The sequence below is a fragment of the Chaetodon trifascialis genome, chromosome 21 (genome assembly GCF_039877785.1).
Source record: "Chaetodon trifascialis isolate fChaTrf1 chromosome 21, fChaTrf1.hap1, whole genome shotgun sequence".
In the NCBI taxonomy this organism is placed as follows: Eukaryota; Metazoa; Chordata; class Actinopteri; order Chaetodontiformes; family Chaetodontidae; genus Chaetodon; species Chaetodon trifascialis.
In genome coordinates, this window is record NC_092076.1 from 3154548 (window position 1) to 3168824 (window position 14277).

Here is a 14277-nt window from a genome sequence, read left to right on the forward strand (position 1 = left end):
GGGCTTCTCGTCGTTTACGCCTGATCTCAGATTACCGGACGCCTCACGTTTGCACAAACTTTACATCTTAACAGATCCAAATGAAACCTTTTCCTGAGAGACACGGTGTGGCCAGGCTGGCTCTGTGACTTCGATGGCTGACTGGCCTGTTTGTGTTGATGTCAGTGTGAGAGAAGGCCGCCCTCCTCGGGGCTCCATGCTGCATTCCTTTGCTTAACAAACACGTCCCGCGTGCAGCCGAGGCGCTTTAAACGTTATCATCTTGACTGCATGAATGAGTCCGCCGCTCCCTCGTCCCACTGCTGCATGACTTATCTCCTCGTCTGCAAATTATCGCACCGCCAGCCCCATCAGGTGAAAACCGCCTCCTCCGCAGTCTTAATATGCAAATGCAGGAAATCCTTTCCTGCGCCTTCGGGGCACCCCCGCGCTTTGAAAGATTAAATTGATCTCGGTGATTATTCTGAGATGATATCCAGAAGTGAGCCTCCAGTGCAGCGCTGCCTTTAATTTCAGTCTGTGACGCTAAGTTGCTGATTATTTAGGTGCAGTCTAGTCAAATAAATGTGTAAATAATGTGTGTGCATCAGAAAGAGAGAGAATACAGTAAGAGGGGAGCATATGGTGGTGATTTTAGTGAGGGTGGATGAGGAGTTATGGCTCCCCAGGGTCCCACTTCCATCTATTATTCATGCTTTAGAGGGTCTGATAGCCACTCAACCCATGTTTGGTTACAGGCAGGCTTGGGGGTCCTTAATTCAGCCCCTGTCTTAGTCTGAATCCGTTATTCAAACCTTATAAGCACTGATGTATAACAAATACGGAAAAATGTGTAAAAAATTCTAATGATGATTAATGGAAAAACAGTTTTTATGTCTAATTGTCAGTGAAGAGAAATGGCAGCACGTTTAAAAAGACATTTGTATTCAGCCTTTATTAGTATTTACTCCCTGTGATTTAGACTTTAATGCAGAGGTCGCACCTCTTAACTGAAACAAGTAAATTACCTTCAGTTAGTGGATATTCTGCTGAATAAGCAGCAGTTGTTAATGTCCTCTCATGCATCCCTCTGCGGTAGCACCAGAGGGAGAGGAGATAAAGTCTGCATGAGTCCTCTGAGGTCTTCCTAACCAAGAAGAGGCCCGGGGCTTGAGCCACACGGGGCTCAGATGTCCAGGTGTGTGTCTCACCTGAGTGCATCCCAGTGGACATGTGCGTCTCATGAGGCGAGAAACAGAGTGTGGGCTGTGAAAAAGGCTTGTTGCTGTTCGTCAGGCTGCTGTCAGTGTTTGTTCTGTCTCTTTCTGGGGTGGACCCGATGTTGGATCAGGTTTAATGTGGATCGGGTTTGACGGTCCCTGCATGGGGCAGCTGTGGAGGCACACGGCAAGATGGATTGGCACTTTGGGTTAGTTCACAGTGAAGTTTGGTGCAGACGTTCACGGTCCTTTAGCGACTCTTTCCATCGTCAGGTTACTTTGGTTCATCTCTCTACAGTCGGGTTTACTTTACGAGCAGCTGCAGCCTCATGGAGCAGCTGCAGCGGCTGCAGGCTGTTCCTCTTAGGACATACGGTCTGAAGAATATGTGCTATCAGCTCCATCATGGGGAATGTAGGATCCGGCGTTTGTAGGGCTTCACTGCTAAAACGGATTAAAAGCAGGATCTCTCCTCCTCTGCTGCCTCAGTTTTAACCTTTCTTTTCTGTGATCTGTCTCCTGCAAGTCCCAGAACTTTCTGGAAGTATGGAAGTTATTGTTTTAAAGAGCCCACAGCAGCTCTGTTCCACGCACGTGAGCCTTCGTTCGTTGCATCCATGCATTTCCACGACGCTGTCCTGTGTCTCCAGGTGTGGAGGGGCACCATCGCCAGGATGCGATACCGGCGGATGAGAGCGGCGCTCATCATCCTGCAGGCCTACCGACGCTACAAGGTCAAGTCCTACATCCGCGAGGTCAACCGGCGCTTCAAGAACGTCCGATCCATGAAGGACTACGGCAGGCACGTGAAGTGGCCCACGCCCCCGAAAGTCCTGCGCAAGTTTGAGGACGCGCTCAGAAGCATCTATAACAGGTACTCCTGATGAGGCAACTGCATCTTTCAGCCGTGTCGAGAGTCAGATAAAGGCTCTCCAAATGCGAACAAGCTGCTGTACTCTGTGGTTTGGGTCCTCCTTTATTTCAAATATGAAGTTTAAGAACAACGTACCATCGTTCTCCGTTATGTAATTCAGCACAGAGGCAGATGAATCTTTCTAAAGTGAAATGTTTTAAAGCGCTTTCTTTAGAAGAAAATCACTTTCTTAGATTGGCTGAACTAAAATTGGATCCGACCGCAGGAGCGAACGCGCGGTCTCGAGTGTTGTTTTACATCCAGATGAGTCCGTTTGAAGCAGCTTACACATGTTTCCTTCTGCCTCGGGCTCACACTGGGCATTGATTTTCCCTCCTCCATCAAAGACTCATCACTGCCTTTCATCTGCACGTCTGTTTGTTTGCTTTTTTCTATTTGAAGCCGGGCAGGGTAAGAAAATCGCCTTCCTGGAGAATGATGTTGGCTGTCAGGATGTGTGAGTGAAAGGCCAATAAGAGCAGGACAGCTGGGGTCTGCTGACCGTCAAGGCCTCGCGGAGAAAGTCGATTTTCCTCTGCTCTTACTTTCCTCTTTGTGTGCGTGTTTGGGTGTGTTTACCTCCAGGTGGTGGGCATGGACGCTGATCAAAGGCCTCTCTCCAGAAGAGGCCCTGCAGGTGAGGGCCAAGGTAGCCAGTCTGGAGGCCCTGAAGGGCCAGAGGGCCGACTTGGGTCTGCAGAGGGCCTGGGAAGGAAACTACCTGGTGAGTAGGCGGGATGGCGGTGCAGGAGGGGGGGGAGTACAGCAGCAGACAAAGAAAGAAAGATGTGAGGTTTGTTTTTACTCTGCGTGTCTCTAAAATCCACGTTAGGGCTGCAGATCTCACGTCAGTGCTTCTCTGGTAGTGAGTGAGCATCAAGAGCTGTCCAGCACCAAACGTTGCCTTCAAATGTAGCTGAATTTAGGCCAATCATGTAAGGCTGCTTATATTTAGACATGTGACATTAGCTGGCTTCTTTTGTTCAATGAAAAGGGTGTTTTATAGAAAACATGTTAAAATTTGAATTTAAAATGGAAGTATTGGGAATTTTATATTGGGAATATGTTGTAAATTATGATAAAATGTTCCTCAGCAACTCTCAATAAGAAGATCTCTTTTGTTTACATTTGTGGATTTCCTTTCTCTTCTCGTATGTATGCGCTGCTGTTTCCTCACTGAGTGATGGTAATCAGAGGAGGCCAGTTGCATATTCTTGACTGGACTGAGAGCTGATTGGTTGGTTGAGCTTCTCGTTAGATGCCGTTGAATGTTGAAGAAGTAGTTTGACATTTTGGGATACTGTCGTTTTTGTACGGACTAAACAAACAACATAGATTAGTTAGTGAGCTTCACACGGAGCCAGGCTAGCTGTTTCCCTTTGTTTCCAGTCTTTGTGCTAAGCTAGGCTAACCAGCCGCGTGCAAGAAGGAGACAAAGCGTACAATTTAGCCCAAAATGCTGAGCTTGTCTTTTAAATTATGTTGGATTCAGAAAATTGAGATTAAAGAGATTAAATTGAGTTTAGCAGAAGATTCACAGTGCGAGTAATTTAATGGATTTGCTTCATTTCCCTGCACACTGAGAGGTGATTATCTGTGGATCCCCGATGGAAGCTGCGGTGTTTCAGCAGGTTTTCTGTTTGTTGTGGCCGACAGAAGCGAGATAGCCCTGACACGGCGGCGTCCTTCACTCTGGTGTCCAGCGAGCTGCAGCGCAAAGACAAGTTCATGCGAGTTCTGTTCTCCTGCAACGTGCGAAAGGTAGGACGGCTTCTCCAGCATTCATCCACCGCTGACCTCACGCAGACGCAGTGTGAATCTGTCTGCACAAACAAACAAGTGCTGCTGGTTTGCTCCATCGCCCTGCAGGGCCTTTAGATGTGTGTGTGTATGCGTGTGTGTGCGTGTGTGTGTGTGTGCGCGCGTGTGTGTGCGTGGATCCTGGGGGGTGACTAATGAGGAGCTTTGTGTTTCCCAGATCAACCGTTTCCACAAGGCGGAGGATCGGGCTGTGCTCATCACTGACCGCCACCTGTACAAGATGGACCCCCTGAAGCAGTACAAGCCCATGAAGAGCATCCCCCTCTACAACGTATGCCCCCCCTCCCTTTTACAGCCTCCTGCATTACAAACAGGCTCGTTAGACTCGGGTTTAACGGCATTTCAGTGCAGATTTGAGTTGTGTGTTTTGCTCCCAAAAGCACAAGAGTCTCCATCTAAAGTGCAGCCGGGTGTGAATTTCATGTCAGAATCCTCAAATATGAATAAGAGAGATGAATGAGGGGAGCAAACGCAGCTTTTGATGGATTATGTTTCTTTGCCTCTATTAATCCTCCGTAAATGGAGACACTGCGACCGTCTCATCATGCGGATACTTCAGCATTTCACTGTGAATTCACACACACTCACACACAAAGGCCACTGAAGGTGTTTCACATAAACCTTCAGCTTCAGGCTTGATTTTCATGGAAGGAAATGAGGAAAACTGTCACAAAATTAGTATTACTTTGCTCTAATCATTGTTTTTTCTTATGAAATTACCTCCTCAGGCCTGAAAAAGTGCATACTGCTTTGTGGCCAGAGCTTTAAACAGTGTGTTTAACACATAAATAAGAGCATGAAAACATGTGACGCCTGCGTTTAAAGGCGCTCAGAGTCTGTTGGAGCTCTGTAGAGCCGCTGAACGCTGCTTCTCCACGTTTGCTTTGAAGTGTGGGAACAGTTTGCAGGTTCGCCGGATAAAAGAGAGCCGAGAAGTGTTTCAATCCTAAAGCAGTGAGAAATGTGGAGATGAGCAGCAGTAATTTAAACTCTGTACAGTGATCGGTTTGATATGGACTAAACGACTTCTGGCCTCGTTACAGCGAGAGCTCGACGCAAAGAGCAAAGAGCTCGACGCAGTGAAGTGACGAAGTTTGATTACTGAGGACGAAGAGCAGAAACAGGATTATGTTTGTCTTACTGTACATTAGTTTAGATTTCTTAAATAAATAAATTTGCATGCTGTGAAGTGCCACTTTAATGGCTTTTTAAAACACATTTGAGATCAGAGGTTTCAGGAAAGATTGTTCTAAAGTGGTTTAAATCATCGTGTTTGCAGAGAATCTCAGTTCATTTTTATCCTGCAATGAATTAGTCATTAGTCCCAGTTACAAGCTTTAAGAAGAGTACCGATGCAATCAGTTGATCAGGTGATTAGTTAATAAAATTCAGTCAACTATTTAGAAGATCAGCTGACACTTGAGGTCATTTAATGACAAAATCAGCAAATATTTGGTGGTTTTAGCTTCTGAAATGTGAGTGTTTGCTTATGGTTTCTGTTTCATATCGTCACTAATTCATCGTCTTTGGATTCTCTCAGACAAAACAATATTTTCTGGCGTTTAATTAATCAGAAAAATCCACAGGTTGATCGTTAGTGAGAATAATCATTAGTTTCATAGAACGGTGGGACATTAGCGACATGATATTGTGGCCTCCTGAAGCTGTGGCAGAGGTGACAGTGTTGTGTTGACAGCGTTATCTCTGATTTCCCACCAGCCCGTTATCCCGTGGCAACGTGTCAGCGTGCAAAAACCTCATTCAGCTCTACAATTGGCTGGTTTTAATTCATATTCACACTGTGATAGGCCCATTAAGGCAGCTACATGCACCCAGCACATGAGGCTGTTTCCATGGCAAATGTGTCCTGTGTGCGTGCGTGCGTGCGTGCGTGCGTGCGTGCGTGCGTGCGTGCGTGCGTGCGTGCGTGCGTGCGTGCGTGCGTGCGTGCGTGCGTGTGTGTGTTACCTGGCTCTCTTTGCCATTGAGGTAAACACAAACCCAGGCTGACAGTTTCTGGTAAGCTCAGTTATGTGTCCTCACAAAGCGCGTCCACAAGCTAATTTATGCTGTCGGAGGTAAATTAACAGACAAATCTTCCTTTCAAAGAATCTAATCAACGTGTTTCTGAGTCAACCACGTTTCCCATGATGCTCTGCTTTGACAAATATTGCTCGCTTTACTCGCACCACCGCCGACCCTGCAGGTGAGTCAGGAACGAGGCAGGAAGTGAAGGCGTAACGCATTAATCTCCGAGGCGGACACGCCCCCGTCGTCTGGTGAAATGAGTGAGATATGAGGCCGGCGTGCGGCGACAACTGTGACGAGACACCCCGGCGTTCAATCTGACAAAGTGACAAGAGGGAATTAGAGCTCGGAGATGGACACCCAGAGCTCGTATCGCTGCATCTGGAGGTGAAATGAGGAGATGGAGTCGAGACAGATGGAGGCGGAGAGGGAGCAGCATGAGTTAGGGAGGTTTTTAGTTATTGTTCATTCAGAGGGAGTGACTCACACACACACACACACACACACACACACACACACACACACACACACACACACACACACACACACACAGCTGATAGATGAGGCTCGGTCCTGTACACAAGGCATATGGGAAGCCATCAGTGTTGGAGGACACGGGGGCGCATAGTGGTCTGCAGCTGCCACACGATGACGGCGACACAGCGCGAGCCGAGCGCACGCAGAGCTCCACGTTACGACCGATGTCCAGGAGGGCGAGACGCTTACAGTCAGTTTAAACCATGAAACACCACGACTGCTGTCTGCTGCACTCCTAAAGCGCGAGTCTGCTCGCAGTCTGTGTGCTGTTATTGTCGCGCATCATTCTTTCTAAAGCTTGATCCTCGTCCTCTGCGCCGTCATTGTTGTCCAAAAACATCTGAACGAGCTGGCTGACATGTCGCTTCATTACCATTAACAAACACACTCGTTTATTTTGGCTCAATCCCACAGAACACCGTGAATGTGCTCAGCTGTGAATACTCACCAAATGTGTATTCATCCACTGTGGAAAGTAGTCCCCAACAAATCTGTGATGTCACTCCTGTAAAAGCCGCAGTGTGCGGCCGTTTTAGTACATCAACCTGTAAATAAGTAAATATGGAAACTTTACTGAAGTGCCACTTCAAGTTAAAAAGTTCACAGAGATGCTTAAAATAAAATGCAAACAACTTAAAACCACTGCAGTGATATAAGATACAAATGTAGGGTTTTTTTCAAATGGTTGGAGCTAAAGTGGTAAAATCAGGATCCTTTAAAGGGTCAAACTGGCCTCATCTTTATATTTCTTTTTGTTGCTCTGTAAAATGGCCAATCTTATCACTTAATAGTGTTTGGTTGCCAGACCCAAGGAGTCTATGGGCAGAATAGGGTGTTAAAAGTAAGGAATTGCTCCACATCTCGGTGTGTTTGAGCTAATGGCCGTTCATTCATCTTTTAAGTCTCCAGCACTTCACTGATAATGGCCTTCTGTACGCAGCTAATGTCAAACTGAGTGGTTGAGCGACTGTGAGAAGGTGCGAAGACGGCGGGTGAGACGAGGCGTCGAGGGAGAGAGAGAGAGGGGTGAGGAGGCAGAGATGGAGACGTTCTGCAGTCCGAGAGCCACGGCAGCGTGACGCGGGGCTATCGATCGGGGAGGTCAAACAGAGGGGAAAGCAGTGAGCTTGTTGTTGATTAGCAGCGATAGGCTAACGCCACAGCGCCCCCCCCCCTCCCCCAGCTGTCCCACACTGTTTATTTACTGCTGCTCCTGCAGGGCAGCTCTTCAGCGGGGAGCCAGCAGCTGTCCGCCGGCAGACTGGTGGCGGTGCAGCAGGAGTGAGATCATCACGCCGTATTTCTCTGAGAATAAAACAAATACAGTGGAACTGGTGAAACATCCGTCCTGCATCAGTGACTCATCTCCGTGCTTCTCACCATCTTTCCTTTTTTCCATTCTATTTCTGCCTCCCCCTCCTCTTCCTCCACCCATCCCCACCTAAACCCCCCCCCCTCACCCTCTGCTGTCTTTCCCCCCTCTCTCTCCTCTCTCTCTAACGCCGCTTCTCTCTTCCCGTTGTTGTCATGCCAACTTCCCAGGAGACAGTGTTGTCATGGATACCGAGCGGCAGGGCAGATCAGCTGATGTCTGGTGTCGCTCAGGCGTGTGCACAGATCGGCCTCCTGTATGTGAGCTCTTTTTCCCGCCGAGGCTCGTTTGTGATCCCGCGGCTCTCGTCCTCCTCGCGCTCTTTCTCGCCTTGTTTTGTTGTTGTTTGTTTTTTTCATCCACCCATAGAGCCCTTCTCCTCACCCTGTTTGTTCCCCACCTACCACCACCCACCACCACCCACGGCTGCAGCGCGACCATTAGACCCTGTTTATGAAATCAGGTGAATGGCGTGTAGGTGCAGCCGTGTCTTGTTATTGGAAAACCAAAGAGGCGGCTGCAGATCTGCTAGCGTTGCGCCCGAGATCAGATGAGAAGGTGATGGAGCTTGAATTTTAAATGTTAATAAATTCGTATGTCTCTGAGGGAACATGCAGGGGGTTGACTCATTTTCACCCTGTAGACATCAGTCAGCTCACTGGTTGCCTCACAACGTGAATGGCTGCAAAGCTTAGCTCATTATATCACCATCATTTAATGACGGAGCTCCCACCCTTTGCTTTTTCCCCCCTCTGCTGTCTCTACAGGGCCGCTGTGGGATGTGTTATATCACCAATAAGTTGCTCCTATGAGAATAGACTGCTGTTCAGATTATGGCCTCATTGCAACCGCAGAGCAGCGTGGATCAGTTCAGAGAGCGCTTGACGAAATGCGTTGTGGTCCGGCCTGCACGCTCACAGCTTCACCAAAACACGTCCGCCGGTGTTCTTGCCTGCAAACGTGACATTTATGAACCTGAAGAGACATCAGGAGACAAGTGTTGCAGTCCAATCCTGTTCGTGACACCAGTTTAGGTGGTGCATAAATCATCAGCGCCGGACAAAGATCGTCCAAGAAGTAGAGTGTCAGAGTCGGTCTGCAGAGCGACAGAGTGCATATAAACACATCTGTTTGTCACCCTGCTCCAACAAAAATGCATGAAAGTGTTGAAATCACACACATGTAGAAATGTACAGTGTGGTGGAGTCTGCACACTCAACCTGTAGACATGTACTCTATTAGCAGCTAAAGCTAAAGCTAAAGGACATCAAAGTTCAGCTGCTGTGATCCACATCTGCAAAGCATCAAGAACATAGCAGAAAATGATCCAGAATGCACCAGCTGATGCAACATTTAAGCACTATTTCGTCAATAAATGTTCTTTTGCAACATAGTTAAGGCTTCAGCTACTCTGCTCATCATTTTTTTTGATGAAGACTTTCTCATAAAATGTCAGGAAGTGGTGAAAACGTCCTAAAGTCCACGCTGTCGTCTGCAGACTGCTTGTTGCTCGTCTAGATGAGCGACTTATCATCACATGAGAAGGAGAAAAGCAGAAATTTTCACAGCGAGAAGCTCGTTAATGTGGCTATCAAAATAGCTGCAATTACATCTAACGCGCCTCCAAATTGATATCATGTCATCATATTCACAAATTCCACCCAAGAGCCACCTCGCGCAGCGTTGCGCGCGCTGAGCCCGGTCGTCATTATCTCGGCGTGCAGGAGTCGTCAGCGCTCCACCAACACCAAGAAGTCGGGCCGCAGTGATGAAATGTAGCACCGAGTTTTGTCAGATTGCTGCGCGCCGCCCAGACAAACACTCCAGCAGATGGCTGGGCCGATAAATGCCTCGAACAGATTTCATACTCGGGGTGAAACTGATTTGGTGAATCAAGACAAAAAAATGAAACAAGGAAAGGAATGAGAGTGTGTCATTACCCAGCTCATTAGAACACTGACTGTCGTTCCAATCAATTAAGCCTTTAATATAAATGTAAATGTAATCGGCTCCATGTAATTAACTGCGGGAGGATTGCTCGACAGAGAGGCATGGCTTTAGGCTGTAATTCACGGTGATTACGTGAAGTGTTTGTTTCTGAAGTCACGCTGGAGCTAAATAAGCTAGCTGCTTGTTTAGCCGCCGGTGGCGTCCTGTGAGTGGATATTAATGTACCTGACTGGCGGCCCTGTGGCTGTTTCCTCAACGTGCAGCGCCCCAGTTCAGCCCAGAAAGACAAATTAAGGGAGAAATAAATGGCTTAAAATCCAAGGGAGGGGGTAACAAAGGAGATGGAGGAAAGAGAGGCTAAAGATAACAAAATAAAGGGGCTAAAACAGAGGACGAGGCCTTAATAAGCTCCTCTCCTCCTGCTTTCTTCCTGTTGTGTCTCCTTTGACGACCTGTAAATCTAAACAACCCAACCGCCAAACTGGGATTCCCCTTTTAGCCCAGCGCTCCACACTGGGAGTTCTGAGTGGAAAAATTCGATTGGGCCTTTGGGATCCTGATCAATAAATCTTTACTGCAAGCCTTGAGTGGGACAAATCCCGCACGCCAGCAGACACCCAATACAGGCCTTTTTTGAGCACTGAGTGTTTGTTTAGGCTCAGTTTCCGTGTGAAAAGCTCTTAAAACGGGCAAGTTTGGGTTTAAAACTTAATGTGAATTGCAAAATGAAAAGAGCTACGTCCTAAAGAAGGTGATCCACAATGCACAACGTGTGATTTCTTTTTCAATAAGGTTGTTATACTGATGGATTTAAATGTCTTTCAGCATAAACACAGAAGAGTTTGACACAAACATCATTTCACTGTAGCTTTTAGCTTGTTTGAGCAGTCTGCTTTCCCACTGCAGTACAGTTATTGTAGTATTACTGTAGTACTATTTTAAAGGTTGTGGTTGAACCTGCAGCCTGGAGCAGATCGATGCTTTCCAGCCCTCTTTTTTCTCTCTTTGTGTCTGCACGTCAGACACAAACTAATCTATCTGTCAGTCATCCCGATTCGGAAATTTGTTGCCAGAATGAGGCTTAATCCACATCAGCCGGGCTTAAACCATGATGGTGTGACAGCGAGCCAGCATGCACAACACCAGCACCCTGAAACTGAGGCAGCTGAATGGAATTCAGCCATCGCTGGCTTTATTCACACCTGTGCTTTTCCCGCTGTGACGTGTCAAAATGTCTCCACGTTTTATATGTCCTCACTGACAAAACGGTCAGATCTCACAGCTGAAGCACTCGTGGCCGCAGCGTGAGCGCCAGCACTTTGTCCGTTAAGCTATTTTTAATTGTCGACTTCGCTGACGTCCTGCTGCTTGAGGGTAAAATAAGTCGAGCAGAAGCTCTAAAATCAGGTCTGCTGAATCGGCAGTATTCCTCAAGCGTCCTCTCTTTGCTTCCTGTGGACGTTAAACGTGACGAATCGTAGCTTGGCGCAGTGACTCCAGCGGGTTCGCGTCCTCTGGGGAGCTCCACACATCGGTGTGGACAGAACATGTTTACCTACAGCGCAGGTGCCTCTCAGCACCTGTCTTCACCTGTGTGTGTCTCTCTGCACATGTTTATCTGTGTTTAACTGCGCGTCCTCTCCCTCTGTCCCAGGTGACGGGGGTGAGCGTGTCCCCTGGGAAGGACCAGCTGGTTGTGTTCCACACCAAGGACAGCAGGGATCTCGTGGTGTGCCTGCAGGGCATGATGCCTGCCAACGAGAGCCGCATCGGGGAGCTGGTCGGCACCTTGCTCAGCCACTTCAAAAGGTGAGCGGCGGGGGAAGATGGCGGGCAACGGGCAGCGGGCGGGGGTAGGAGCTGAAACGTCCTTAAAAACATGGACTGCAGCCTGCTGATTGGAATGACTTGTGGCTGACACCGAGGTGAAGGCAGAGGCCAGCTCATTTTTTCTAGTGACATTTCTGCAAAGGTGAAATAACCTTCTCGAATTTCTAAAAATCCAATAGTATTGACCCAGATGTGTGGTATTGGCCGGCGGCTGGAGGATTAGAGGGCAGATCGAGTGCGCAGACACAGCTGTCCTGACTTGAACCTTGATATTCATTTAATCTGAGCTCTCTTCACGACGGGACGCTGCGAAACGCTCATTTTGGCTCCAATCTCTTAAGACGAGAAGAAGCACAGATAGAGATGAAAATAAATCCCTGAATCCTGCCGTCAATGTCTTTCACGGACCGTCCCATTCACTCAGTCACTTCAGTCCCTTCTCATATTGAACTACAATACACGATAAGCATGGACAAACCAATGTATACCTCATTCACATGCTCGTTTGTTCTGCAGTTAGAACGAGGTAAAATGTATGAATAGGTTACTGCAGCATGAGGTCGTATCTGAGCATCTCTTCCATGAGTTCAGTTTATTTCCCTTCAGTTCACATGAGGTGACTGTTGCTGCAGTCGGTCTGCTTGTCTTTCCCACTTAACACAGCACCCACCCACTTCCTCTAACACCAGCCTGAACTCCAGCTGTCCTCAGTTCGCTCTTTAAGATGGTTAAAATCACCCCGTGGGTCGAGTAAAAGGTTATTCTGTTATGCAATAAGGTAAGATGCTGCCACAGGCTGTTCGCTGCGTTATCATTACATGCAGCTTACACACGGTTTAGCTGCACGCAAGCCGGGAACCTCTTTACTCCTTCAATTGTTTTTTTTCTTCTAACAACCCTCCAAAAAACATTTGCTGTGTGAATAAAGTGATTTCATTCATCCCACTTTCATCTGAGTCTTTAATCCCAGGAGGGGATGACTGTCACATTAGCTAACAGCAGCGTATACACACACCTACAGACACACAAAAAGAAAGCATCCACACAATATTAACATCAGGAGGCTTTTAAAAGCTGCTTCAAGGCCTGCATTCGTCCTTTCGGGTCATGTTTGCAGGCTGAAATGGCCTGTCGATGGTCTTCTGCTGCGCAGAGGTGTATTCAGCTGCAGCTCCTCCATAATGGCTGCTCAATATACTGTATTATGATCTTTACAGCTAATTTCAACTCTTCTGATGAAGATAGCAGCCCTGTGAGGCTGTGCTCAGGCACAGTGCTAACACAAAGACACAAAGATGCTAACATGCCAGGTTTAATGTGGTGCTTTTGCACGTATTTGGCCGTAATTGTTGTTGACAGTTTGTCTGTGATCTGTGGTTTGTCCTGCATGTCATAACAGAGGAAAGTATCAACACCAAAACTCTGAATGAAAACTAATCAATCTTCTAATGAAGTAAACTCAATAAACTGATTGATTTGTGGATTTTTTTCCTCCAAAACACTGCAGATCACGGAGTCATTAGTGTTAAAGTTTGACCTTTTCACATCATTTGATCGCTCTGAACGTCTGTTTTGACTGTTTTTAGATCACTCGTCATCTCACTGATCATTGAAGTGACTCCTGCACAATAGTCTGGCACATGTATTGATTTCTGTATTCGTGTTCGTGTTTGTGTGTGTGAGAGAGACAGAATGTGCTTATCTCACTGTGTGTGTGTGTGTGCATGTGTGTGTGTGAAGGGGAGGTGTGCATTAGCTCCATGATGCTATCTTGCTCCATTGTGGAGCTCCTTTCTCTGCGGGCGTCGGGCTGAGAAAGGCCTCCGCTGGGCCTCCTGTAATGACCCTCCATGTGCCTCGCATGCCGACTCATCCATCACTGTGAAGCACTGACAGAACAAAGGCCATACCGGCATGCACAAGTGTGTGTGTGTGTGTGTGTGTGTGTGTGTGTGTGCGTGTGTGTGTTTCTGGCTGCATTAAGGTGCGAAGGAATTCCTGAGAGGCGGTGGGCGCGTACGATCCTTTGCGTGCGGCGTCCCACCGCTGCAGCTGGCTTTAACCTTTATCTCTCCTTCAGCATGCTGCACGGTGCGCGACACGCACAATAGCGAGCAGGCGGAGGGGCCAGCTTATGGCAGCAACAAAGCAACACTTGATCCTCGGCAGAGTGACAGCGAGGCCAAAGCAGAGTGACACGCCGCTGGGAATAAACCCTGGGCTTGTCATAGCGTGTGTCTGGATACTTGAGTTTGCGTGAGGCGCGGTTTGTTTTTGACACTTTCCAAATCTGCTTGGCATTAATCTGTTTTTTATTTTTTTCGTGTTATTATGACTTTTGATTTCGCTGAGGACTGGTGCGGTTTTCCTTTCCAGATAGCGTCAAGGCTGGCGCCTCTCAGAAACTTATCAATAGCACACCAAGTTGTCTTAAACTCGAGTGATTCAGAGATTTCTGCGACGCGCACATAAGAAGATAACCCTCTTATCGGCCATGACGCACCACTTGTCTGGAGAAATTCAGAAATACTTCATTCTTATTTTGCATAAAAGAGGAGGGAGGGGGATTAGATTCCCATGTTTCCTCCCCTTCTCCCTCCATCCTTCCTTTACCCTCTTTCATGCCT

At 47.6% G+C, this 14277-nt stretch overlaps 1 protein-coding gene across 1 annotated transcript in view; it reads left to right on the plus strand.

Moving 5' to 3' along the window:
• Window positions 1-14277, plus strand: part of myo1d (myosin 1D) — an 83067-nt gene that overhangs the window by 51832 nt on the left and 16958 nt on the right. Inside the window, exons 17-21 of the mRNA XM_070990503.1 lie at window positions 1850-2073; window positions 2698-2836; window positions 3769-3873; window positions 4091-4204; window positions 11475-11629. Of these exons, the coding sequence (XP_070846604.1) occupies window positions 1850-2073; window positions 2698-2836; window positions 3769-3873; window positions 4091-4204; window positions 11475-11629 (737 nt within the window). The remainder of the gene's footprint in view (window positions 1-1849; window positions 2074-2697; window positions 2837-3768; window positions 3874-4090; window positions 4205-11474; window positions 11630-14277) is intronic.